At 47.8% G+C, this 25,852-nt stretch overlaps 2 protein-coding genes and 1 long non-coding RNA gene across 4 annotated transcripts in view; 2 read left to right on the top strand and 1 right to left on the bottom strand.

The window, feature by feature from the left end:
* Positions 1-229: 229 nt before the first annotated feature.
* LOC119150881 (translation initiation factor IF-2-like) lies at positions 230-1,228 on the bottom strand. Its single transcript, XM_037393981.1, has one exon. The coding sequence runs from the start codon at positions 1,226-1,228 to the stop codon at positions 230-232; it is 999 nt and encodes a 332-aa protein (XP_037249878.1).
* A 5,283-nt stretch (positions 1,229-6,511) lies between these two features.
* Positions 6,512-13,102, top strand: LOC119151626. The gene is made up of 3 exons (XR_005105485.1): positions 6,512-8,922; positions 11,365-11,533; positions 12,447-13,102. It is a non-coding gene; the product is annotated as an uncharacterized LOC119151626 (long non-coding RNA).
* Positions 13,103-15,176: 2,074 nt separating this feature from the next.
* The window catches only part of HSD17B12 (hydroxysteroid 17-beta dehydrogenase 12), an 89,558-nt gene continuing 78,882 nt past the window's right edge, over positions 15,177-25,852 (top strand). Inside the window, exon 1 of one of the 2 annotated variants that reach the window (XM_037394242.1) lies at positions 15,177-15,472. In XM_037394242.1, coding sequence (XP_037250139.1) covers positions 15,304-15,472 — 169 coding nt within the window. In that variant the 5' untranslated portion in view covers positions 15,177-15,303. Of the gene's footprint in view, positions 15,473-16,567; positions 16,586-25,852 lie in introns of those variants that run through there. The other variant, XM_037394243.1, reaches the window with a different exon arrangement.

Raw genomic sequence — 25,852 nt, 5'->3', positions numbered from 1 at the left:
GGAAGAAGGACAAAACATGCTAATGTGACAGAGTTTTCACTTTACTTTCACTGCAGGATAACCCCGGATTTCCTGGAAACTTTGTCCCAAAGTTTTCTGGGTGTTGTAAAGCCATTTTTGAATTAATTTACTTATTACAATTTGTCTTTCGAAACAAAAAATTAAAAACCCCCAACCAGTTGGAAGAAGGTGCTTCACCTGCTCGTTATTAATGGCATGGAGCAGGCAATTAATGCCGCCGCCGCCAGTCACAGACAGGAGCAGCTGGGACCAGCAGCCACGCTGCAGGAGGACAGGGACCTGCCAGGGCGGCCGCAGCGGGCCGGGCCCGGGCCGCTCCGCTCCGAGCGAGCCCCGCCGACGGGCCGGGCGGGGGCGGCCCTTCCCCACGGGCCGCGGAGCGCCGGGCCGGGGTCCCGGGCGGGCTGGCAGTGCGGGCCCGCCGCGAGGAAGCGGTGGCGGCGGGCGGGGGGGGCCGGCCGGGCGGCGAGGGGCCGGCGGCTGCGGAGGCGCCTCGGCGCTGCAGAGGGTTAACGGCGGCGGGGCCGGGCAGGCTGGGAGTTGTAGGCGCCGCGGCATGCCGGGAGCTGTCGTAAACGGCGCCGCGGCGCCCGGCCGGCATGGCGGGCCGCCTCTGCCTCGCCAGGCGGTAGCTCGGGCGCCTCGGGCCCGCCTGCCCGGCCGGCATGGCTCTAGGAGCGCCGGCTTTATCCCTCGCTCCATGAGGACCGGCGCTGCGGCCTGGCCGGGGTGGCCGCTTCAGGCCCCGGCAGGTCAGTGCCGGGTTTGCCCTTTTCTCCCGGAGCCGGCCGGGCCAGGCTCGTCCCGCCAGCCCTGGCGCCGGCCCGCCGCGGAGCTGCGGGCGGCCGGGGCCTCCCTCGGCCACTCGTTGCCTGCCAGCGAGCTCTCCGCCGCGGTGCCGGCCGGGTGCTGCCAGGGGCCCGGGCTCCGGCCCGCGGGCGGTGGGGCGCTGGGTGAGGCCGCTAGCCGGCCGCGGGGCGCTCGGGCTGGCCTGGCCTGTGCTGCGGGGCGGCGGGGCCTCCCTGCGGGCGCGCCCCGGGCCCCTTCCCCCCAACGGGAGCCCGCCTGTGTGAAACCCCTGCGGCTTGTCCGCCTGGCGCCCGCTGCGGCTCCGCGTTCCTGCGCGCCCCCGCCGCACCCGTGGCTGCTGCGCGCCCGGCCGGCAGCGCGGGCTGAGCTTTGCTCCCGCGCAGTGCCGGTTCGGCATGAGGACGAAGAGCCCAGCCTGGCTGCGGCCTGCCCGGGTCGGCTCCCCGGCGGCAGCCGCTGGCACGTGGCAGGAGGGGTCCCAGCTTTTATCTACAAGTTTGGTGTGGTTTGGGGTTTGTTATTGTTTGGTTTGTGTTGGTTTTCTTAATGTGGAAGGGGAGAGTTAAGGTGCTGAAGTATGTTCGAGCAAACAGGACTTGCTGGTCTACCTAACAGCGAGGTATTTTCTCCGAGGACGAAGTGAGGAGGGATGAAAAAGGAGGGAAAATGTTACATGTTGATTTAAGTTGTGCTAATAGTGGACCCAAACTGCAAAATCAGCTGCTTGTATTAATTCTGTATTCTGATGTTTTAAAGGAATTTGTTAATTGGCTGGAAGTACCTTATGTATGAAAGGAATGACAAATAATAGTATGTGAAATAAATCAGTCTGAAGAGAATTTACTAAAGTTTGTTTGTTTGTTTGTTGTTCCCCTCCTTACTTTTTGAAGGCAAATCTTGAAAGATAGTTGGTGCCCTGCATCAGTAGTTAGTGGAACTTGGGGCTGAGCATGCTTAGACTTCTCATAGGAATGAAATGGGAGATTCTTGTTAGGTGTTTTTTTCTTGCTAATAGTAACCCTTTTGAAATGCAAAAGAAAACACGATTTGTTAATGAATAAATGAAGATGTGCAAAAAAAAAAAAAAACCAACCCAAAAAACAACTGTTGAGATCAAACAAAAAAAGAGAAATGTGCTGTAATAGGTTTGTTTTCTATTGCACATGTTACAGTTAAGTTCTGAGAGGATGTATTTGAGGAGCTCTACAAACATTTTTGTGTCAGAAAGTACATCACATTGTACCAGGGATCATCACCTGAAATGTAGTCCTTACAGTATATACAGGTGGGTGTAATTCTCGGAAGAAAGCAAAAAAATAAATTGTATTTTTTTGTTAGGGAAAGTGTTGATCTAGTGGAGGAAAAAATGTTGGCTTGCTTATAAAAGAAAATGTTGGCTAGACAAAAAAAGGGGCTAAGTCTCTTAAGTGCCTGCTTTATAACCTAGTGGTTTGAACTTGCAGATTTAACCTGTTGAAGATAACTTGAGATACAGAATGAGGAAGTCCAGAACAAAATAAAAAAGTTCAAGAGAAGGGAAATGTGAATAATGTATTGCAGTGTGTTTTAAACTTTGTGTATGGCTCATTCTGTTACCATCTGAAAAGTACCATTGCTTTTCCAGTGCTTCAGTGGGAAATTAATTTTACTGGATTCTGTTTTCTTATTTTGGTGGCAATGGAAGTACATTAGCACAATAAATACAATATGTCCCTTTTCCAAAAATGTACAGTGTAACTTTAAATACTGTATAAGCAGTGAAAGCTACATGTGAAGGGGGCCAAATAATTGAGGGTACCCAATGGAAAGACAGGTTTTGTAATATGGATGATCTGATAGCCACGGTATACTGTAGAACAGCTACACGTAGTAGCTGTAGAACAGTTTTTGAAGGGCAAAATAAGAGAAAAAGGAAAGGTGGGACAAAATGCGGTAGAGTTCCAGCAAAAACAGACTGCACCAGGCAAACTTCTTACCTTATGCTAGGATTTGCTAGACAGAGGAAATGCGCTCAATCTAATATGCATCATCGTCAGGAAAGTATCTAATATTGTACCATGTGAGGAGATGATGTAAAATGGAGAAAATTTGGATTAATTTTGTTGTAAGATGACTCGAAAATGCACTGACAATCGGGTGAAAGAGAATGTACTGATGAAAAGGAGGCTGCAAACTGGATTTTTCAGACTGTATTGGAAATTTTTTAAACTTTTCCTTAGTGACACTAGTGAAAAAGTAGAACTGTGGTGATAAAATCTTACGATGCAAAACTGATGGACTCTATTGATAGAAAGGAGGTTGGAATATCCATGTACTAACAAGATGAATCAAAACTGAGATTAAGAGTAGTAGATGAGATTTAGTGATGCAAGTAGAAGCTAATTAAAATTTATTCTAGAAGAGCTCATCACTAGTGGTGAATTGACGGTGGTGTAGTCAGCAGCAGAACAATAGTATACTGCTGTGTGATGTGGCTGAGAAAATAATAAAAGAAAGGTGGTATCCTAGAAAGTATTAGGGGAGGGATTTCCTATATGTTTAGAAAATACTAATGTCAAAGTATATGGCATTAGTGAGACCTTATCTGGAGCCTAACTATTGCCCACATTCAGATAAATGTATTCAAACAGATGGATGGAACAGATGCAGAAAAGAACCACATGGATGTTAAGAGGAATAGAGAGACTTAATGGAAAGACACAAAAGTGACAATTACACGGTTTTTGTATAAGGGAGGAAAATAATTATGTAAGCTCAAGGTTAGAGTAAACAGGCAAAAAAAAAATGCATATAAACGGGATAATGAACAGTTTGCTGGAAATTACCAGAAGAGTTCTAACTTAATAGACCACCGATATTATGGTGTGGTTTCAAATGACAAAGTAGTTTAAGTTTCTTTTAAAATTAAGTTTGATAAATCCTGAAAAGAAGATCAGTGGGAAATTTGACTTGGGAATCCTGGATATCCCCTCCCTTAGTTCTGCATTCTTCTATACCAATAAAATGGATTCTGCGATGGATAGGTACGTTTGCAGTGGGCCCATTTTGAAAGTGCTGCTGGCTTTTGTCATCTTAATTTCCTTTTCTATTAATCAAGATCTTTTCTTCAGGCCCCTTACTAGAAGCAGAGTAGTTTGGTTGTATTTCCTATCAACTGCTTATCACCTGCACACTCTGAATTGTGCTGGCAGAAGAGAAGCAATGTTCTTTACCTCACTGACTTTAACATTGGGAGTAGACAAACCGTACGGTTTGGACAGCATGGTTGAAGGTGTGCACACGCGGTGCTGCAAGACTTCTTGACTGTGGATGGGTAATCGGTAGAAGTCTTCATGGAACAATTTTTAGGAAAGTATTTAAATAAAAAACTTAAAGTCATCTAGGGCAAGATAATACTGCATGCTAAGATGTATGTATAATCAGCTCCCTTGAGATGTTACCTGAGACCTTGTATCTTTTTTCTGCCTTTTAGACTGTACAGGTTTTGACTTACAGCACTTAGTGCAGCAGTGGAGAATTAACAAAATAACCTTAAAATTAAATAATATTGCTTTTCAGCAAGTCTACCATACTCTAGGTAGACATTTTAGGTTTTTGCTTGGCGTTTCTGCTGTTTAGGAAATCTCCACAAAAACAGGGAGTTAATCATTGCTCAGCCACCCATTTTAATTTTATTTTTCAGTCCACCATTGTTGCAAAGAGAAAGAATTTGTTTTAAGGAGGTTAACTTCAGTGGTCAGTAGAAAATTAAGTGATGGGAATCAATCTAATCATCAATGTATACATTAAGTGCTACCAGTGGCACTTTCATTAGCTGTTGAAGCAGAGGAGTGAACAGATTATAAGGATTAAACTTCCTTCATCCCCCTAGAAGTGAACAAGTCATGTGAAAATAGAAGGCTCGTTTGGTAGGAGGCAGTGTGAAAGACTTGGCAAAAAAAGAAATATATATTATCTCTAAATGGTTTCTTGCACACTTTTTTCTATAATAGATGGTGGGATTTGAGCTACAGACAGAATCTCAGAGCTTACAGGGCAGAAGTGTGACTGTAAAGTGATTTTATGATTATGGACTGAAACATACCTGGTCATTATTTAACCTGAAATTCTGAAAAATATTTTCTTTGCCATCATATGTCTGACTCTTTAAAGAAAATTATTCCTATTCATAGCAGATGCTTTCTTTTGTTCTTTTCTTCACCTTTTTGAATTGGAAGAAAGTCACGGACTTTCCCACTGAAATGGTGGGAACATAGTGTTAGGACTACAGCAAAGGGAAATTTTCTGACCTGATTTGCCTGTGTCATCCTACAAGGCTTTCTGCTGCAAAAAGAGGCACTGCCACTAGCATCACCAGTTTTTTGTTTTCTTGTGCTGTATTATGCCTCTTGAAATACTTCTTATTGGAGGAGCAAATTTATGGAAGTGAGAAGCATTCATGTGATAAGGTTGATAATTACATTTGCATGATTCAATAACAAAAAGCAAAAAGAGCTAATATTTTAATATTAAACAAAAATAAGGTGTTAGTGCTGTTATTAAGAGTAGGACAAATCCATTCTTTTGCTGGCTTGATGTAAACAAGTCTGGGAGGAATGTGTACGTGTGTATACTCACATATGTATATATACACATACACTGCTTTGCTGCATATGCTGGCTGATGAGTAAAAATAGCAGAGGATCAATATATAAAAAGCACTGGGAATTTACACACTGTGTATGCCAGGGCTTGGTTTGGTAGCAGTAGACTGAGAAAGGGATGCTTTACTGCAGCCTGCAGTAGCGTTTTGGGGATTTTTATTTTTAGTTGTTGTTGTTTGGTTTTATTTTTAGTTGTTGTTTGTTTTTAATTACTATTTGTAGGAATACTTTGGAGCCAGATCATTGCTGCTATAAATCTTCACATTTTCATTGATGTCTTCAGAGGGATAATGATTTACACTCCCTGAATAGATGGCCTTATGGTTGTGGACTTTATGGCGTCTTTGGTCTTACATCATTTACTTCCTCTTATTCCCAGAAAGAAATAACAGTCAAAGGAGAGGTAATGATAAGCTCCTCAAAGGCTCCTCCCTTAGGAAGGAGGAGGGAAAAAAAAAAAAAAAAAAAAGGCCAGTACCTCTAAAATGCTTGGACAGTTGATACAAAAGCTGTTGGATGATGCTGTTACAGCAGCATTTACAGGAGTAGAAATAGCAAGGTGGAGAAAGAGCAATTTTGGCATTCCCCAGGTCTTCAACTTGTGAAAATTCTGAGATAGGAGGAAATGCTTTCTTTTGGAGCTAGTTTTGTTTTCTGCAGTGCCTTCATATACAGAAACTTTTCTCAAAATTTCATCAAGATAGAATAAATAGTAAGATAAACTATTGTTTGTACTTGCTTCAGAGCGGCAGTGGTCATTTCTGCCTCAAGTGTTTTTGTGGGAAGAGAGTCCAAATGAGTGCTAGTATTCTTGTTGCAGTATTCGGGTAGATGACAGCTTGGTTTAAATTACTGAGGTGAAATGAGTTTTGCTCTCCCACCATCAAGCACAAAGAAGCATTGAGGTAGAGAAGCCAGACCTCAGCGCTTGAGCAAGGCAATATTCTACTGCCGTGAATTCCCCAACATAATATTGACCTTCTTTTCCTATTACCATCCAGAACACCTAGGCGCCTTCTCAGCTTCTAAAGATAAAGCTGAGTCCTCCCAGATCACCTGCTCCGGTGCCATCTGTCAGAGGGCTTCTGTTCCTGCTCCTAGATTTGTCTGCCTGCCAAGGTCTCGGTGACCTTAGTGCTGGTGAGCAATACACCTGCGCTGGGCTGTACCAGCACGGCATTCTTCTCTGCCCCCTGCAAAGTTAGTGGAAGTCTGTCCTGCCAGGTCTCCTAAAGCAGGTCGGTTGCAGTTGAGCCTCATGAAGCAAGACACAGCGTGTGTCACTGGTCTGCCAGTTCAAGTGTGTGAGGCACGGAAACCTGAAGTTCAAATCCCAGGGCTACCTCAGCAGATCTGTCTCCTAAGAGCTCATGCTCCATTGCCCTCAGGACCTCTGAGGTACTTGGAGAAGACAGGTATGGGATGAGTGTGCATGTCGGGCAAACAGTTACTGCTTGGGCAGGAGAGAATGTAGTGCCACATCGCTGAAGCTGATGGTTAGGGTAACCATCTGCAATGATGGGTACAACGTAAGGATCCAAATCCTTGTTGTAATGAGGAACAATATACAGTCCTGGGAATGACTGACTCTCCCAGGGTGTTTTTAAAATGCCAGCTTTAATGGTTAAAACCTTAATGGTATAGAACTCTTTAGAAAGCCTGGAAGCTGGACATTTTAAAGAATTACAGTGAATTTGAATTAAAAAGCACAGAGCATAATTGGGTGTTAAAGACGGGAACCAGATTTTTTGCTCTCAACTTCTGTCTCTGGAATAGTCCTAGCTGGAACTGTCTGCCCTCGCATTTCCTCCCTTGCAAACTAGGAGTGATACACTGGGCATTCTTCAAAGCATGGTTGGTGTTTGTGAAATAGTGGGAGTGGCCAAGACAAAGTCTTCCAGAAGTACCAGGTTATGACAGGGGCACCAGAACTGTCTGGCAAGTGGATCTTTAAGGAGACACTCAAGGAAGACAGAATTTTTTGAAAGGATGTGATGGCAAAGCTAGCCCAGTGGGATATGGAAGAGGTGAAGTAGTAATGTGGAGGAGAGGGAATGCTGCATGATTCCTGTCCCATGGATCTGAATGAGCTTGTGCTAGGTGGACTCTCTCAGGGACAATAGATGCATGGGAGGGGGGTGGAAGAGGGGGCTATAGACAGTCTCACATTCGATATGCTCCACAAAAGGATGCAGTGAAAGAGGGTTGAGTGTATATAATACAGTGCAGTGGATAAACAATATGTTGTAGATGAGGAGACAAAGCTTCATTATCTAATGTAGTCCATCATCTGGGTCTGAACATGAATGCATTGTGCAAGGTGATGCTGAGCGTTGGCAGTGGCATGAGGGACACGTGGTCCTGAACTTTGTTCATTTTATGTGGGCAAGTATCTGTATTGCTTATCTACAGTTACGAAACTAGGTAGCAGAGACATCAAGGATTAAACAATGAGAACACAGTATTTCGTTTCTACAGATGATATTTTCAGCTCAAAATCAATACTTTGCAGTGGGCTGTAGGATTGGGAAGGTTAATCTTCTGTTGCCGTGGCCCATATTATGCTTCTCCACTAAACACATGCTGCACTTGGATTTGCACCATGCATAACTATTAGAATTTCTTTGGAGAAGTACTTGATTTCCAGTGCTGCTGGTGATTAAAAAAATAACAGACAGCCAAACTTTACATGCATGTCTTACTCAAGCCTTTCCTTGGTTTGCATGATGAGAGGATCTGGAGCTCCCCATTGTAGTACCTTCTGAGAACTCTTAACAGGGAATGGCAACAAAAAGAGGGATTTTGAGATTTTAGAAGAGACTCACCTGTTAATCCATAGTAAGTAAAAGTGAAAAATCCCTGTATAGAGTTCTAGAAGTTTGTAGTGCCATTGGTATTGCTTCCTGTTCTTAAGGGGAATTGAATGGACCTTCTCGTAAAAAGCAGTGTGCATCTGTGTGGCATGTTAAACTTACAATCTGTAGACTCAAGCAGTTAATATGCCAGCTACTGTCTTGCTTTAGGTTCTGCTTAGCTTCTATTGCTACATTTGCCTGGAGTGATTTGTTGTTGAGAAATTTGGGACTTTAATCCCTGAAGCAGAAGGACAGGCTGCTGACGCCCGAGGTTTATTTAAGAAACAAGGAGTGAATAGCTGTTACAGTGTGGTAACCTAAAATGCCTGGATGACTCAGTTTCAAGCTAAGACTTGTGTTTCAGAGCTGACTTGGGTTGCAGGTTCTTGTCCTTCTTGTAGAAACTATAGTGAAAAGGTTACAGTTGCAGGATGAGAGACACGCAAATCAACATTTGTGCTTGCTTGCTTATTATTACGGAACTTAATGGTATCAGTTTCATCCCTTTCAGCCTGCTGCTGTCTGGCTCGCTTACCCCTGGAAGCTTTGCAGGGCAAGGGCGATCAGCCTCTACGTGTTTGTTCAGTGTCTGGGTGAGTTGGGTGCTCCTTCTTCACAAGAGCTGAGGTGCCTTGTGTTAGGCCCACAGCAGTACTGTAGGGGCTGAGAGCGAGAGCCAGCTAGCTGCTGCTGTCTAAAACATAGATCCCCAAGCCCCTGCTTACTGGTGAGCACATCAGGAGTGAGGAAGGTTACATAAATACTTGCATCCAGAGTTGCCCAAATACACAGCTTTGACATATGCTTAGGGTTTATGCATGGGATGGGGCTGAGAATGCCTGCCCAGCCCCTCCAGTCCTGCTGGCTTTCCCTCCCATCATTGCAGCTGATGGAAAACCAGTTATTCTGCATGCTGTGCAACAGCTTGAGCCGAGAGCACCTCACCCAGCCCACGTCTGTGCCATGCTGTTAAGACACTTCACTAGTGCAAGTCCTTTCAGGCAGAGGAGGGAAAACTGGGTTCCTGGGTGAGTGCCAAATAGTGTGTGAGAATGGAGGGATACCATGACCCTTGCAGGGGGACGGAGTAGGTACCTAAGAAAAGGCTCAGGATTGAGAATTCCACACGAGCTGTCTTGCCTCATCCCAGTGTTAGGACTCACTGCTGTTTGAGGTGTCTTGAGAGATTTACTGGCATGCTGGACTGGTTCCTGTAGAGTTCTTCACTTAACAGGATGGACAGTGAAGATCCCATTCTTAGGTATCCCACTTTTTGTCTTCAGTGTGCACCAAGGCAGGGTGTCTTAATTTGAGGCTGTTCAATTTAATAACCTGGATGAGGGGACAGAGTGTGCCCTCAGCAAGTTTGCTGACGATACAAAACTGGGAGGAGCAGCTGACCCACCAGAAGGCTGTGCTGCCATTCACTGAGACCTGCGCAGGGTGGCGAGCTGGGCAGAGAGGAACCTGATGGAGTTCAACATAGGCAAGTGTAAGGTTCTGCACCAAGGGAGGAACAACCCCACACACAGCACAGGCTGGGCCTGACCAGCTGGAAGGCAGGTCTGCAGAGAAGGACCTGGGAGTGCTGGTGGGCAGCAAGTTGCCCATGAGCCAGCAGTGAGCCCTTGGGGCCAAGAAGGCCCATGGGACCCTGGGGGCCGTTAAGAGGAACATGGCCAGCAGGCCAAGGGGGTTGATTCTCCCCCTCTGCTCTGCCCTGGTGGGGCTGCATCTGGAGTGCTGTGTCCAGTGCTGGGCTCCCCAGTTCCAGAGAGACAGGGAACCACTGGAGAGGCTCCAGCAGAGGGCTACAAAGGTGCTGAGGGGACTGGAATATCTCCCTTATGAGGAAAGGCTGAGAGAGCCGGGCCTATGTAGCCTGGAGGGGAGAAGACAGAGGGGATCTCGTCAATGTCTACAAATACCTTAAGGGCAGGTGCCAAGAGGACGGGGCCAGGCTCTGTCCAGTGGTGCCCAGTGACAGGACAAGGGGCAATGGGCACAAACTGCCACACAAGAAGTTCCATTTGAATATGAGGAAGAACTTCCTTATCCTGAGGGTGCCAGAGCACTGGGACAGGCTGCCCAGAAAGGCTCTGGAGTCTCCTTCAATGGAGGTGTTCAAAACTGTGCAACCTGCTCTAGGAGAACCTGCTTTAGCAGGGGCTTGGCCTAGATAGTCTCCAGAAGTCCCTTCCAACCCCGACCGTTCTGTGATTCTATGATTTAGGCAGACACCCTGCAGTGCTCAGCACCACAACAGCCAGGTCCTTTATCGAATCTGGCCTCACTGCAATAAGTGTGAGTAATGGTAAGACAGGCATGAGAGCAGAATGACTGTACAGGAGGGAGAGCTGCACTTGACTTGCTAGAACAAAAAACATATCTGTAAAGGGATAAAATTAGTGCTGGGGACAAGAATGCCATTTAGTGAAACAAATGACTACACCTCAGTGGCAGGAAAAACGTGACACATCACAGATAATTGTTAGTCCCCCATCCCTCTGTTGGGGTTGCTGCAGTGGAGAGCACTGCCAGCTGGGCTAGCCAGGCTGGGGCGAGGGGTGGAGTCGGGTGCTGAGACCCCCCAGCCACAGCCCTCACTGGGTGTACAGTGAACGACTGACTTTGGTTCTCATCCATGGGCTTGTAGTAAGAGGTGTCTTCCCTGGATGCCAGGAGAGCAGGGCAGGAGGGAGGATGTATGTGTGACATGGGAATGTAGTCTCACTGAGATGTGATTGCTTGTGAGGTACTTGTGGCAGCAAAGTCACAAAAAAGCCTAATAATAAGAATTGTATGACCCTTCTTACTGAATGATCTTTTATCCCCTATTTATTGTATTTTATTTGCCTTCTCTGCTATATTTTTTCTTTTTTTAAGTCTCATTTTGATGTCTTCCTCTCTGTACCTCTACATCCTTATTTTTCGTTCATTTTTATTTACTGTTGCTTTTTTATTCATGCATGTATTTACTCCCTTAGGTTTCCTAAATACTTTCTTTTTTGTCTCTCTTGTCATCTGCCATACAGTTTGGCCACCTTCCATGTGATGGAGAAATGTTGCTGAGTCGTGGGTTGACTTAGTCTTGCATCACCACCCTGAACCAGATTGCATCTGCAGTCATCTGGAACTGGCTACTGATATGCCTGAACTGATAAAAGATGCTGTGGGAATGTGGATCTCCTGGGCCTTGGCAAGGTATCCCCATATATGTGTGTGTGCATGTTGATGTGTGCGTACATTCAAAATACCTGTCTGTTCCATCAGCTCAGCTCCTTTGGGCTTTGCAGCAGCTTATGGGAAATGGGAACAGACCTGCAAAGCTTGTGGGAAGACTGGGATTAACCCTGAAAAGGGGGATATGCCTGTTGCTCAGGAATGTGTGATGACTGGAAGCAAGAGATCCAAAACCCCTCACTTGACCTTTGTATAATTCTTTCCCTTCCAGTGAGTCCTTTTCCCTGCCTCTGACTCATCTTCTTCTAAATGCAAACTGTAAGCCTCTCAGAGGATTGCCTTTCTCTCTGAACAGAGTAGCATAAAAAATAGCAACACTGTTGAATAACCAGTAGTATTTTTTAACACAAAAAACTTGAGGATTGCCTTGCTGTATCTGTGCTTCTCTGTCAAGGGATTTATTGGTTCCCCAAGAGAACAGCAGAGCAGGTTCTGTCCTGACCCGCAACAAGAAGGTTGTTCAGACAAGAGGTCTCAGGAACAGCACAGCTGCAGTACAGTGGGCAGTAGACGTTGTAAGAAGAGATAGGTAGGCTTTGACAAAGGCCAGTGAGTCTTTTGTAGCACCCACGTACTTCCTTCCCTATAGCTGACCCATTTGTAACTGGCAGCATCCCCATGGCAACTGCTGTGTGGCTGACATGGACATCCAGTAGGAAGTTGCCTGCCCTCTTCAGCAGGTTGCCCAACATCCATCTCCTTCCCTCCAGCCTCTACATACGCTGTCCAGCTGCCCTGTCCACTTCTGTTCTTGACGCTTGGTGACCCTGGTGATCACACTGTTACCTTCCATCCCTCACTTCAGCTCTTGTTTTGTCTTTGAGTTGGATCAGATCTCTTACTAGAGCCAAACCAGTTCCTTTTCTCTTTTCAGATGCTTTTGCAGTATCCTGTCACTTTATTGCCTGGTCTTCTGGAAGGCAAGGAAAGTGAGACTTGGTGGTGCGTTGTTATCCTGCAGTTTTGGAACTGCTTTGACAGCCAACAGAAGAAAACAGTGATGTGGCCACAGCAAGTGCATGCTCTTTCTAACAATTTACAGTTGCACTATGATCCCAACGAGGAGTGATTCTCACAAGTTCCCTCTGATGACCTTTTCTCTTACTGTATTCTTTTCTCTTACTGTAACAATGTTGTTTCTTTCCAACATAGAAGTGTTCAGAAGTGTTCATGCAAAAGTGCCAAGATTCTCCATGCAGATTAAAGTAGGTTTACAAATTAAGGAAAGGCTGGTATGGAACAAAAGGAAAATTAAATTATCCCAGCAATTTTGTACTTCCTTGTAATCAAAGTCCTGTATTTGGCAGGTGCTATTTAGGATACACACTCGGTGAGGCCTATGAGAATTTTCCTTGTGTGAAGACTGCAGGAGTTAGCTTTAGTAAATCGCTCTATTCTAAATATAGTGGCCAGTAAGCAATAGGTGGGTTCTCTTGGGAAAAAATGGGAAGAAAACTTGGTGAGAGCTTGATCCTCTGTGATGTCACCTTTCACGTTGTGTGACTGACAAACAAAAAAGAAAAAAAAAAAGGTGAACTAAATCACGGTGAAGATGAATGCATTCTGTTGTGGAACAGAATGAAATCCATTGATGGTGCTCCCTCCCATTAGATCTGATACAGCCGATGTACGATAGATTGATTTCTGAAAATAACAGTAAACCTGTAGGCCATCCAATAAGACAGTGACTTTACAAGTTTTTCATTGTAAACTCTACGAAAGTTTCATGCCTTTAATCTGTGTCACTGCAGACAGGGTATTGTTGAATCCAATAAAGTTTGAATCCCACTATGAATCTGTTTTCCACAAGCAGACGGTGAACAGAAGCCTTTGATTTCTATTATGTATCTTTGAAAAAAAAAAAGTGTAACGAACCATTATTTTTATTGAATTAATAAAACAGATAAACCTATCAAAGCATGTTCTCATTTAATTTCTTTGGTGTTGTTTCCCTTTGCACTTGATGATCTTTGATTTATACTATCTCAAGTATCTCAGAACACATTCATCAGGTAGTTTGTTGCCTCAGGTAGTTGATGTCGTACAAAAGTGCCTTGTAGCAACTAAGAGCTTTGGGGTTGCAGTAGTCTTTATAACTGCATCCACATGGTACCACAGTCTGATTGGGACCTCATGGTGCAGCGCTTGGGGTACTACTTACGGGTTGCTTTTAGGGTAGCACCTAACAGAAGATCTTTCCAAGCTCTGAAAAATACAATCCCTGCCTTGAGGAGCTGACACCCTGTGAACAACAAGCAGGCAAAGGTTTAGGGAACATGGACTGGGACAAGGAGAGGTGACTTGTTGACACCTGAAGGCATTCAGTTTGCAGTAAGCAGTTGGCAGGAGTGGGGTCTGTAAAAGGAAGGTGGACATAAAGTGTGCTGGGGTTTGGCAGGTGACCTGCTGGAGACTGCATCCAGCATCAACGTGGCATGTGGGAAGTAGCACAATTGAGCAGGAGTAGGGAGCTGGCGGATGGCTGCAGCCCAGAGCAGCACTTCAGCAGAGGCACAGAGGGCACGGAAAGCTGGAGGTGCCTGAAAACCAGCCGGTGGCAAAGCTACATGAGGAGACCCATAAATGTGAGTGTCACGGGCTGAGTGGCTGTGGCAGCAGCCAGAGAGCAGAGCCAGGCAGTGAGCGAGGGGAAGAGCGGTGTAATGAGGCTGGTGGGACGAGGAAGATCAGGGGCTGGTGCAGGCTTTCCTGTGTGTCAGAGCAGCATGGGGAGAGGATGAAGCCTTGAAGCAGAGCAGTGCTTTGGTAGAGCCTGGAGGTCTTCAGCAGCAGTGGTTGGACTCTTGGTTTGGCCCATTTCCTGAGGCAGGGGAGAGAGGAGAGGCGACGTGTAAACCTGCCCTCCGTGCTGCCTGCCGCTAGCGGCTTAGGCAGGCGTGGGTCTCTGCAAACCCACCTGGGGAAGGTGCCTTGCTGCCCCTCACCAGCACTGCCAAACACACCGTGTGAAAGGCTGGCTTTCCAGAACAAGGTGGCGACAGCGGGGTCGCGTCCGAGGGGCAGCAGCGGGGGGCAACGGCGAGGGGCCGGCCCGGGCACGGCGCGGCGGGAGCTCGGTTCCGGGGACGGGGCCCCCTGGCCCTGCCGGGGGAGCCGGACGCTGCCAGCCCCGGTGCGTGGGGCGCGGTGCGGTGGCAGCGGGGCCCCGGCGACAGCCCCGACGGGCCTTCCCCGGCGCCCGGCTGCCAGTCTCTGGGCACACCGCTCTGCCCGTGGATCAGTGCGGGGCCGCTGCGTGGGAGACCGCGGCGGGGGAGGGGAGAGCGAGAGACAGACTCAGGTGCGAGGCGGAGCCTGAACATTTTATGAATGGGCTCATATGACGTCAGTGGGGGCGGGAAGAGAGGCCCCGTCTTTCACCAATCCTGCGAGAGCCCAAGGCGGAAAGGCCAATCGGAGCACGGCCTCCGGGTGACGGCCATCCTCGCCAGCCAATGGCTGTAAGAGAGCCGTGCCGACCACGTGGGGCGCCGGCCGCAAGTAGTACGGGGGCGTGTGGCTGCTCGCTCCCGGTCCCCCTCCTTTCCGGCGCGGCGGGAGCGTGGCGGGGCCGCGCGGCCCAGGGGCGGGCGGGGCTGGCGGTGTTGCCGGGTTACGCGGTGGCTGAGCGGCCCCTCAGCCAATGGCGGCGGAGCGGGGGCGGGCGCCGTGACGGCTGCGGGTCGGCGGTGGCCGGGAGGGCTCAGTTCGGCCGCGGCCGCCTCCGCAGCATGGTGGCTCCCGCCGCGCTCCCGGCCGCCGGCCTCCTCTACTGGGTGGGCGCGCTGGGCGCCCTCTACGCGGCGGCGCTGGCCTCCTACCGCCTGCTGGCCGGCCTCCGCGTCTGGGTGCTGGGCAGCGGCGCCGCCGCCGTGGGGCCGGCGCTGGGCCCCTGGGCAGGTGAGTGCGCGTCCCGGCCGGCCGCCCCCGCGGCGGCCCTGCGTCCCCACCTGTCCCACTGGGGCCGGGCTTTCGTGGGGCGCCACGGGCCCGGTGGGGAGCGGGGCGGGCCGCGCCCCTCTCGGGGCGAGCGGGCGGTGGGTCGGATCCCTTGGGGGAACGGGTCCGGCCTGGCGCGGCGCCCGGGGGCGGCAGCCGGCTCCGCGGGCGGGGCGGTCTGGGGCAGCGGCTGAGGGGCCGCCGGGCGCCGCCGCTCGCAGGGCCGGGCGTGCCCCCGCGGAACCGCGCTCAGGCTTCCGCGGAGCGTGTGGGGCTGGGGGGAGCCGGCCGGAGCGGGTCCCGCGGGAGACGCTGTTTGCGGGGACTTGTGCGCGGCCGGTCACGCAGCGGGGGTCGGGGCCCGCTCCTCGCCCGCCTGGGCCGCGGTGCCGGTTCTCGGCGCGGCTGGTCCGTGCTCCCCCCCCTTCCCCCGTGCCGTGGCGGGCGGGCGGCTCCGCGCGCGCCGGCCTCGCGCCTCATCGCTGACGTCACGCCAGCCCCGCCGCCCCCGGAGCAGCGGGCTCTTCGCCCCGCCGGCCCCGCTCCCTGCGCGGGGGAGGGCAGAACGCCGGGGTTACCGGCGGCCCCGTGCCCGGCCGCGGCGGCGGAGGCAGGAGAGGGGCCGCCCCGCCGGCTCGGCAGCGGCCGGCGGCGCGTCCCGGGGCCCCGCTCCACGCCCGGACGGCGTCCGCTGCAAGCCACGGGGAACCGCTCCGGAGAGCCGGGGCGGGGGGGCCGGGAACCGGCGCGCCGAGGGGCGCTTGCGCGAAACTTGCGGCAGCCCCGCCGCTGCGGCGGGCGGGCCCCTCCGGCGCCCTGGGACGCGGCTGCCCGCAGCCCCGGGCCCTGCGGGCAGGGCCGCCCCCGGGGAGGGGTGAGGGGGCCGCGTCCGCAGCGCTGAGCGGTCCCGCAGGCACGGGCGCGCTGTGGCAGCGCGGCGGGGGCCGTCACCGGGCACTGCCGGTGCTGCGCTCCGCTGCCCTTCGCAGCTCCCCGAGTCCTGGCCCGAGCAAGCACGCCGGGGAGAGACCGTTTCTTCCCTCTCGGTCTGACACCGCTACCGTGGCTTTTAAAGTAAGGATGGGGAACTGGAAAGGGCTCCTCTGCCCACATTAACAGCTCAGGGCAAGAGAATTTTCAAACCCGTGCCTGCCGAAGGTAGCAGGAAGGGGAGGTCCCACCTCCAGTTGCGAGCTGATAAGGTGGGCCATAAAAAAAATTGCAAACTCTTTAGAGCTTGGAGTTGGAGATGGTAGTTTAAAAGGCTGAAAAAGGTGCTTTCTTCCCTCGAGGGGAGCAGGAGGGCATCGAGTGCTTAGGCTCTGGAGCTGCTCCGAGGTGGCTGGCCTGTAGGTACAGCACAGCAGCCCCATGGCAAACTGGTAGGTTGCAGGGCTCGTGAATGTGGTTCCCCATAACCTCTGTAACAGCCAACGCAGAACTTCTGTGTGAACACGTGGTCGGGGAACTGAATGTCTGCTTGTGCAAGGCATCAGTAAATCAGCAATGCTGGTTAAGGCAGCCTGCGTAATCCCTGAGCACGTTGTGGGTACTGCATGCGCAGGTTGAAATACAGCAGCAGTACTTTGGACAAGTTATAGCATTACATACAAATGGTTAAGGCCCATGTTTTCCTTCCAACTGGAGAAATAGTACAACTTCTAAAGACACAGTTGGCACAGAAGACTCAAAGCCTCTTTGGCTTTCTAATGTTGGTTTTGAGTATATTACTGCATTGTCAGTTGCCTGCTGACCTGTGGTGCATCACAGAAATCTTGGTGGCCACTTTAGCTTGTTCTTCATTGTTTCAGGCGTGGAAGTTTGCTTATCAGCTGGAACCACAAACTGTAGACAACAGATCTTTGCTCAGTCACATCCTCAAACATCCTGTGAACAGAGCTTTGCAATGCCAGTGTCCTCTGTTGCTGTTTCGTAGAAGTCCAGGCAGCAGCAGGCCATTGTATGTGGCCAACGGCTGCTCACAAAAATTACTCTTTCTCTATGCCATGATTGTGATCTCCAAGGCATGGAGGAACAGGAGTGTTGGCAGTACAGCTCAATTCCTTGTTTATTGCTCCTGCTCTGAAGTGGGAGCACTGCTGCAACATCAAGGAGGATGAAGAAAGATGATAATGATGATGGTGCCTGTTTACTTGGACCTGAGTTCTTGGGTCTCTCTGTAGAAGGATGTGTGGCCATTGTCAGCAAGCTGTCATATGTCCTTGGCGTGCTACTGGTGCAGGCGAGATGCTGCTTTGCTGGGGCAGCTGCTGTAGTCTCCAGCTGGAAGAAGGAGATGTTTTCTTAGAGTAAGCAGTGGGGTGGTTTGCTGGCACCAGCGATAGGCTGGGGAGGCGCTCTTGTTTTCTCTCCTCCTGGAAAGGAAGATGAAGGCACAGCTGCAGATACGTTGGGTCACCTTGAGAATTAGTGAATTACTAAGTCATACTGTAGGAAGAAGTGCATTTCCTCTTCTGGTCTTTTATAAGACAATGGGTTGATGTGAATTAGCTGCTGCGATTACTGTGACAATGCATTCTTTCTATTAAACAACTAGGAAGCAACTTTACAAAAACTAGAAAGCCCTTACAGGGTTTTTTGCAAGGGTTCCCTGCTGCCCTTTAACTCTTCTGCATGCCTGAAATGGAGTTGCACATTCTTTCCTTGTTTTCTTGGTGGATTTTTGGTTGCTTATATGCAATTGCTTCCTTCTGTATTCAGTCTAATTTGCTGGTATTTAGAAGGAAGGGATGTGAGGAGCAGGAACTAAGTGAACTGGTAATGTACTCTGAGAAATTTAGGTTTGCATGACTTTAAATAGCTGTTTTGACAAAAAAGTTAATTTTTCTGTGGTTGCTCTTATGTGTGAAGGCCTGTATGCAGCGTTTCTCTCCCCATAACTCACATCTGGCTTGGTTTTCACTACTGCACAGTGATAGAGGTTGGGTGGATGTTTTTTCAGTGTGGGATTTCTGGGTGCATCTTGAGAGAGAATAGCGTGAGAACTCCTGTGTTGAGTGCTCCGGTACCTTTAACGTGCCTCAGATTGGTAACAGAAGACAAGAAGAACTGTTCCCTTGCTTGGAAAACAGTTTAGCTAAATAAACCACAGGCTCAACATGAGCAGAGTGCCAGGGAGTAATTCTGAAATCTCCAAGAATACAGCAAAGATGTGGCTGCTCCCCTGCCTCCCTCTAGACAGGCGGATCTGTTGGCAGTGCTGGTAGTTGTGATCCATAATGGTATTTCCTTAGGCTGGATGAGGGTGTCCTATTCTTCTCCCATTGATGGTGGTGGCAGACAGCCACTTTGCTTCTCTGCCATTGACAGTTGGGTGTATTCTGGAGTGCAGAGTGTCTGAAGCAGGGAACCGTCTGCTGCTCTTATAGCTCCTGTTTGGAGAGTTGCCGTGTCTCCTATTTTAGGAAGCCGCCTCTTTTTCTCGGAAACATGAAATCGTTTTTCTGCCCCATCTCTTCAGTAACTTGCTGAAATGAAGTCAAAATCCTGTGGTAATTCAGACGGGGAGGGACCTCAGGAGGCCTCTAGTCCACCCCCCTGCTCAGAGCAGGGCTGCCTGTGGGATCAGACCAGTTCAGTATGTTGAAATAATTAAGGTTGTATGTTCAAAATATGCTGGCACTGCAAGTTGGAGTGATCTGATGCTCTAAAACTTGTAACATCTTGGTCTTGTCAGATACTTTTAACTTTTCTTTCTTTCTTCCTCGTTCAAAATTGCAAGTATTTTAATAAGAAACATATATATATATTCCCCCTGCCCCCCCAGTGTGCTGAAATTGAAGGGAGGTGGTCACTGGAAACATGAGTTTATTTGGGCTGTGTAATTGGCCATATGACACTCAAAGAAAAGTCTTGTTTTCTTTCAAGTCTCACGGTGGCTTAGAAAAGCATCCACTTCTTCCTCCAGTGCCCTTGATAAAGGCATGGCTGAATAATTGTACGTTTAGTGACTACAAAATCTGATAGCAGTGATGCTTTCTTATGTGGTGGATACAGCTGTACAGTTGTATTGGGGCCAACAAATGTTTGTGAAGATGAACTTGCCTTAATTAAGCCTCATGGAGTTTATTCACTAACATGCAAAAATAACTTAATGTGGGCAATTTGCTCTAGACTTCTTAAAAAAGAATCCAAGAGGTCGTTGATCAGGATGGTGCTTTTGACTGCCTCTTAACTTTCTGTAATGTGGTTTTAGACAAAACCCTCTTATTCAGTCTTAAACCATTCTTTTCTTGTGTAGATGTTTAACAATAGTTCTTTCACCAGCTGCAAAGCTGGGTGAATGCTCTCTGCCTGTTCTTGTTGGCTTTTTGCTTAACATGAGCTGCATTTGACTGTGCATAGTCCAGCATCTAAAAATAGCAATTTGTATACCAGAGCTACTAAGGGAGGCATGAAAAATATATGTAACTGGGTACACCAGCAGTGGAGTAGATACTTATTTGTGTATTTACAGTCAGATCTTTTAAAAACTAAGACTATGTGGGGTGGTTCCCAAACCCTTACTGTCTAGGAATTTGGGGTAATAACAAGCAGATCTTAATGATAATCTTATTAATTAATAAGATGTGATGCTTAAGTGAAGAGGAAGAAGTGACAAGCTGGATTTTGTGCTTGTTAATGGTTTGAGTTAGTTTCCCACTATAAGATTATGCTTCCTGTGGTTCCTGGAAACAGCATCTTAAAAACCAGACCCTGATCCTTATGAAGGTCTTGGGACAGCCCTAATGAAGTAAGTCAGATGATAAATGATTTTAATGACAATTTAAGAACTCCATACAAAGGACATTCACTTTAGTGCTGACCAGGTGATAACTGAGCAGCTTTCACAAGTGTCATCTTTCAAGCTCCTTAGCATCAAGCAAAATAGTTGTTACCTGAAAGATTTTTGTTTTCTGCAAACAGATTTTCAATCCCTCTTGCACAAATAAGTGCAGTTGTGCTTCGCGAGTGTTTGGCAATGTGCATTGATAGCTGACAGACCATGTCACAAATCACTGTTGCAGATTAAAACAGCCAACCTAGTGCAGTGTGTGGTGCAAGTATCGTTAGTGGGGAAACAAAGGGGGTTTCAACCCCTTCTAGCACTGATCTCTCTGCAGATTGTGAGAGGAGAGGCTCTGCACAGCTCGGTTTTCCCTGTGTCTGAGTGCCTGGGTGGTGTGTGCAGAGCTTTGGGGAGAGCTTTTGGTTCTCTCTTATTCTTTAGCAGTATCGCTTATTCAGGCCTTCATCATTTGCAGCGCTTTGGAGCAGTGGCAAGGGTTTTCAGTGCTTGTTCTTGATTCTGGGTGCTACACAAACACTATCCATGCATGAAATAAAGTCTGGTGTTCATCAACCCCAAAAGTAACGTTAAGAAGATGTGAAAGTATGTCAGCTTGCTTATAACCCTTGATCGTGGTGGCCCATGTCGAGCTTGCAGCCTGAACTTGGAGCATGTATTGTTTTCTTGTGTGGCTGTTTGCAAAGTGCTTTTGAAGGGTGACAGCATTGAAATGTGGCTCTGGGAACGGTCTGGTGCAACTGTCCTAAACCTGTCTGAACTTCCCAGAAGCGCTGTGCTCCAGCATGTGTGGCTTTTCCCATTTACCATGTAATGTTTCCCAGTACCCATCCTAAATTTTAAAATTTTTTTAAAAAAGCTGTCTCCCTTTAGTCCTCTATCCTACTCTTAGCTTGTGATTTAGAAGATTTCTGTCAGTGTCTCCATCCAGCTCGCTTTTCGTTGGACTAAACAACTGCTGCTCTTCCAGAGCAATCCAGGTGAGGTGGCATCTCTGGCCTTGTTGCTCTAGGCTCAGCAGCTCGCCTTGCATGGTACTTCAGTGGGCTGCAACTCCTCTTTGAGACTTTGCAGTTCTTAGTGAGCCAGGGAAGTTCTCTAGTACATAGGCTACTGCTACTGATGTATCCTAAAATCATTTAGGCTTCCTGGACAATGTGAGTGAACCATACTCTACTGTGTTCTACAATTTCTACAACTGTAGAAAAAAAAAAAAAGCATTGTAGAAATGTGTCTTTCTGCTTCTTGATTGCTTCTTTTAGGTGTTTTCCGTTGTACATGATGTTACTGGCTTTAAAATGTCTGCTCAGCAGGATTGCTCAATACCTGTTGCATCAAGTTCTCCTTGCACTCTCTGGTCAGAAGAAGAGAGGGAGAGCAAATGGTTAGAGCCCACAAGTCCAGAGTCCCATCTCCAGTTCTGCTGCATCCCTGCTGATGGGCTTGGCTTGTGTCAGTACCTGTTGAGGCTGAATGTGTATGTGTGAGAACCACCAACCTCAGCATCAACCAGGCTGTTAATCTTCAGGTGTAGAGTTTGATTTGGTGTGAATGCTTCCTTTGTCGTGTTTGTGGGTTTTTTTTGAGATGCTTTTCATTTTTCAACTGAAATTCTGTGTGGAAGTGTTAGTAACGCAGAGCTCTAATGTCAATGGTGAATTTGAATCAGGATATGAACACGCTTTGCCATGTTTAACTGCAGGAACAGAGATGTCTGAAGGAGAGTTAAATGCCTTAGTACGGTCTTTCCACCTCCCCCCAGAAAAAGCTAATGGTGAGTGGAGGACAGGTGCTGTCTGCTTTAAGGTGGAAGGAATACACTTCTCTGATAAACAGTCTGAGAAGGAAATGCTTGAAAATTTATTAGCCTAGCAGATGGATAGCTGTGTTACTTTAGGCTAGCTCTTTCACTCATCCTTCTGTGTATTTTAAAGTAGGAATAATTGTAATGCAAATTGGTTACTTAACATTCTTGAATAAATTCTCTAGTTTTATCTAAAGTATCTTGCTCCAGTTCCTTTGTGTTGCTCTTTTGGCCAGTGTACTTCCCTCCTCTTCGGGAAGGTTATCTGTGAAGTGCCCTGGTGAAAGACCTAGTGTAGCAGTGAGGAGTACAAAAGTGTCTCCAGCAAAGAAGTCCAACTGGAACTGTGCCAGGTGTTAAGAGCCAGTTGGCTAAATGCCTTCCTATGTAAGGAACAAGTGAGCTAGCCTGAAGGTGTGAGGGCAGAGCTGAGTGGGCTTTGGGGATCACTGCAGTAGTTTACCACCTGGGAATTAGTTTTTTGGTAGGTGGGTGAAACATATTGTTGTTCTTGGTCTTGTCAATATTTTCATTCGTAATCCATAGGGTTGGGATGACCATCTCCGCTACAGAAGGGATGATAGTAAGAAAATATCTTTCCTAATTATTCTAACAGGAATGTCACATGTGATTCTTTAGGCTTGCATATGACCCCAAATGTGGGATAAGCAGTGTAGCTAGTGGGTAAAACATCTCATGTTGTGTTGGGCTTGCATAGTTTAATCACTTGCTTAATTAGATTTAGAGTTGCTGCTTGTAACTTCAGATGACTTCTGTTGCTCACTTATTGATAGGCTTTAGGAAACCTAGTTTCCTAGAGTAAAGCAAAACAGTTTTCAGACTGAGTACGTTAATATCTGAAAATGCTAGTATTTGGGCTATTTGACTTCCTTCCCCTGCAGTACATTCAATTGTGCAAAAGGATTCTATCTTAAATCTGCTATTTTTTTGACTCCTGGTTATTTAACCTTAATGTAGGTGGGTTTTTTTTTCCCCAAATCTGTGCCAACTTCCCATATTCCTGCAGTTGGAAGACTAGAGCAGTACAGCATCACCCACTGGGTGAGTCACTAGCAGAGCTGAAATCCTGATCCACAATACAAACTTCTCCAGCTAACACTGGAAAAGAGCTATATGCAAAATTTCCTGCTGAGCTTTTAATTTACTTCCCTGCCCTCAGCAACAGTTGGTGACACCTAAAATCCTGGGGTTTGGTTGTAGGTTTGGAAAGAAACCTCTTGTGCTTGTGTAGCAGTTCTTAAAACTGCAGATGGAGATGTCCAGAAGCTGAGCCTCAGGGAAAATGTTCTTTTCCCTTTGTTTCTTGTAGTACTTTTTCCATTTTGTGTCACCTTCCCTGCTGCTTTCTCTTCTGATGGTTTTCTTGTGTTTCTCTTGTGATGCAGTTGCTTGTCCCAAAGAGGGTGGGAGACAGCTGTGTGGCTCAGGTTGAGGCATGTCTGTGTATGTGCAGTACTTGCTGTTAAGTTGACTCTATAGGATTTAGTTTTGGTTGCTTGGTTGTTTTTTTTTTTTTCTTCTGTTCTTATTACCTGCTTACTATTTTTTCTTCTTAAGTAATCATGAGCCATGGAGGTGGCCTCCTAGGAGAGGGTGTATTACATCAGTCATGCCAGTACCAGAGGGGCACCTGCACTTCTTTTTGAGGAACTCTATACTGACTGGATAAGGAAGAGCAGGGGTGAATAGCTCTGCTCTAGGGATGTTAACCACAAAGATTTTCCAAAGGATTTTCATATATGCTAGAGGACTAGCCCTGAAGCAGAAAGGGAGAACAGCTGTAGAGAGGGGGAATGGGAAGTGTGGGATAAGCTCAGCGGGGCAAAGGTTTTTGTAGTTGAGGGGAGGAAACTGTTGTGCAGAGACTAGAGAGTCTGGTCTCCTTCAAAAGTATCCTACTTTTAGATGCAGAGGTTTGTGGAGCTGTGCAAGTGTGTGTGTAGATATGGAAAGCAGAAGGGAGAAAATTATCTACAGTGTGACTACTGCAATCCAACCAATGCTTGCTTATGCTTGCACGCTGTTCTTCTCCATATTGTACTTCACCGCTGAATCCTTGTTCCAACAAGTCCCTGTTTCACGTTCCTTCTCTGTGCCCAGCCAGTCTGTTCCTCCAAAACTCTTCCCTTCTATCTCTTCTGAAGCCTCTGGTTGACCTGTTCCCATGGGCTTTGGCTCCTCTGCTTCCTGCCCCGCAATTCTTACCCTGCCAGCAAAAGCGCTTGATCTCTGAACTTATTTTTCACTACTAGTTTTTACAAATATTTTTTTTCTTGAACAGGTTTATATGCCCTGTACTCCTGGTGTCTGAGACCCATCCGCCACAGGAACTTTCCAGAGTGTGGCTGAGTAGAGGGGGTTCAGCTTAGCTCAGGAGTCAGATCTCTAACAGGAGAGGGGAGAAGGATAGGGCAGTGAAGGATCAACGCACGGCTGGAAGAAGCTGCTACCCTGTCAATGGTTGAACAAAGGATTAGAAGCAGGGTGTCTGAGGGTTTGTTCCTGCCCTCGGATGTCCTGCATGTCCAACCTAGTGTTTGTCTGGTGTGGCAGAAAGAGATGTGTGTTCTGATCGACCTAACAGTTTTGTTTAAAGGCAAGTTATCTGTCCTGATAAAAACTCTTCGGTCTCTCTCTTTTTTTTTTTTTTTTTTCCTGGTAGTCCCAATTCGGTCTTCAGATTCATGTTGCAACTTTAGGGGCTCAACAGCTTAGTGTTGGTTTCTAGATTTTGATCTAAGACCCTCCTTTTGCTGAACTGGTTCTTCACCTTTTCTGTTTTTTTGCCAATTATAGTTGTGGTCTGAGCATTCATGTTCCTTTGCACTGCGGTAAGTTTACTACCTCTCTCACATGTCAGTTTATAAATGAGATACCACTGGTCACAAGAAGACAGAGTGTGTGGTTTTACATTGTGGCTTTCTGATCTAATTGGTGTGGAGGAGGGAAGAAGGTAGATGGAGAGCTCTTCTGCTTTTTCCTTCCTTGTGCTGGCACTAGTGTTTGTAGTCTTGTGCAGTGATCCAGTTTAAGGACTCTGCCCTGCAGAAAATTGGTTGCCTTTGGCTATTTATGCTCCCTAGATGGGTTTTGCTGTGGGTCAAATGAGTTCCAGTGCTGGTGCAACAGAAAGAAACTCAGTAGTGTCCTGAAACTGTATTTTGAGGGTACAGTTAAACCCAGTAGTCAGCTTGAGTTGCTCCAAGACCAGACTGCTGCCAAAACTGCTGCCAAAGAATTGCTTCTGCTCTAGTCACTGGCTGTGAGCTCACTGCCTCCCCATATGCTGCTTCTAGTTGATGCATGTAGATGGTGGAGTGAGGTCTGCTTGCTAGCATGGCTGGCAACTAACCATGCAAGAAAGATCAGCTTCAGGGTTAGCTGGTGAGCTTACCAATTTGCCTGAAAAGCAATTGGTGAACAGATGCTGAGGAAGCAGGCAGGAATGGATGGTTGGGTGACATCCTGCAGCTACGCTGATTTAAGCTGAGCCTAAAACTGCAGGAGAAGCCTGTTGTCAGTTCTGTTGCATGGCTGCATCTTGGTGGGCTATTCAAAAGTCTTGTTTTGCTCAACTCCATGTGAGTCAAGGTGGGTGGCATATATGCAATCCTTTTGTAGTTATGGGGAGAGGCTTGTTTGTGAGTTGCAGAGTACAGTTTGGGAGGTCCTTGCTAACAAGTTTTAACAAGCTCCTTTCCTTTTCAAA

This window comes from Falco rusticolus, chromosome 7, assembly GCF_015220075.1.
Source record: "Falco rusticolus isolate bFalRus1 chromosome 7, bFalRus1.pri, whole genome shotgun sequence".
Lineage (NCBI taxonomy): Eukaryota > Metazoa > Chordata > Aves > Falconiformes > Falconidae > Falco > Falco rusticolus.
Note: the sequence above shows the minus strand (reverse complement) of the source record. Positions and strands in the feature narration are given on the sequence as shown.

Bases quoted from the DNA above. Each gene is read 5' to 3' on its own strand.
- LOC119150881 (XM_037393981.1), bottom strand. From the start codon at position 1,228: ATGCCGAACCGGCACTGCGCGGGAGCAAAGCTCAGCCCGCGCTGCCGG.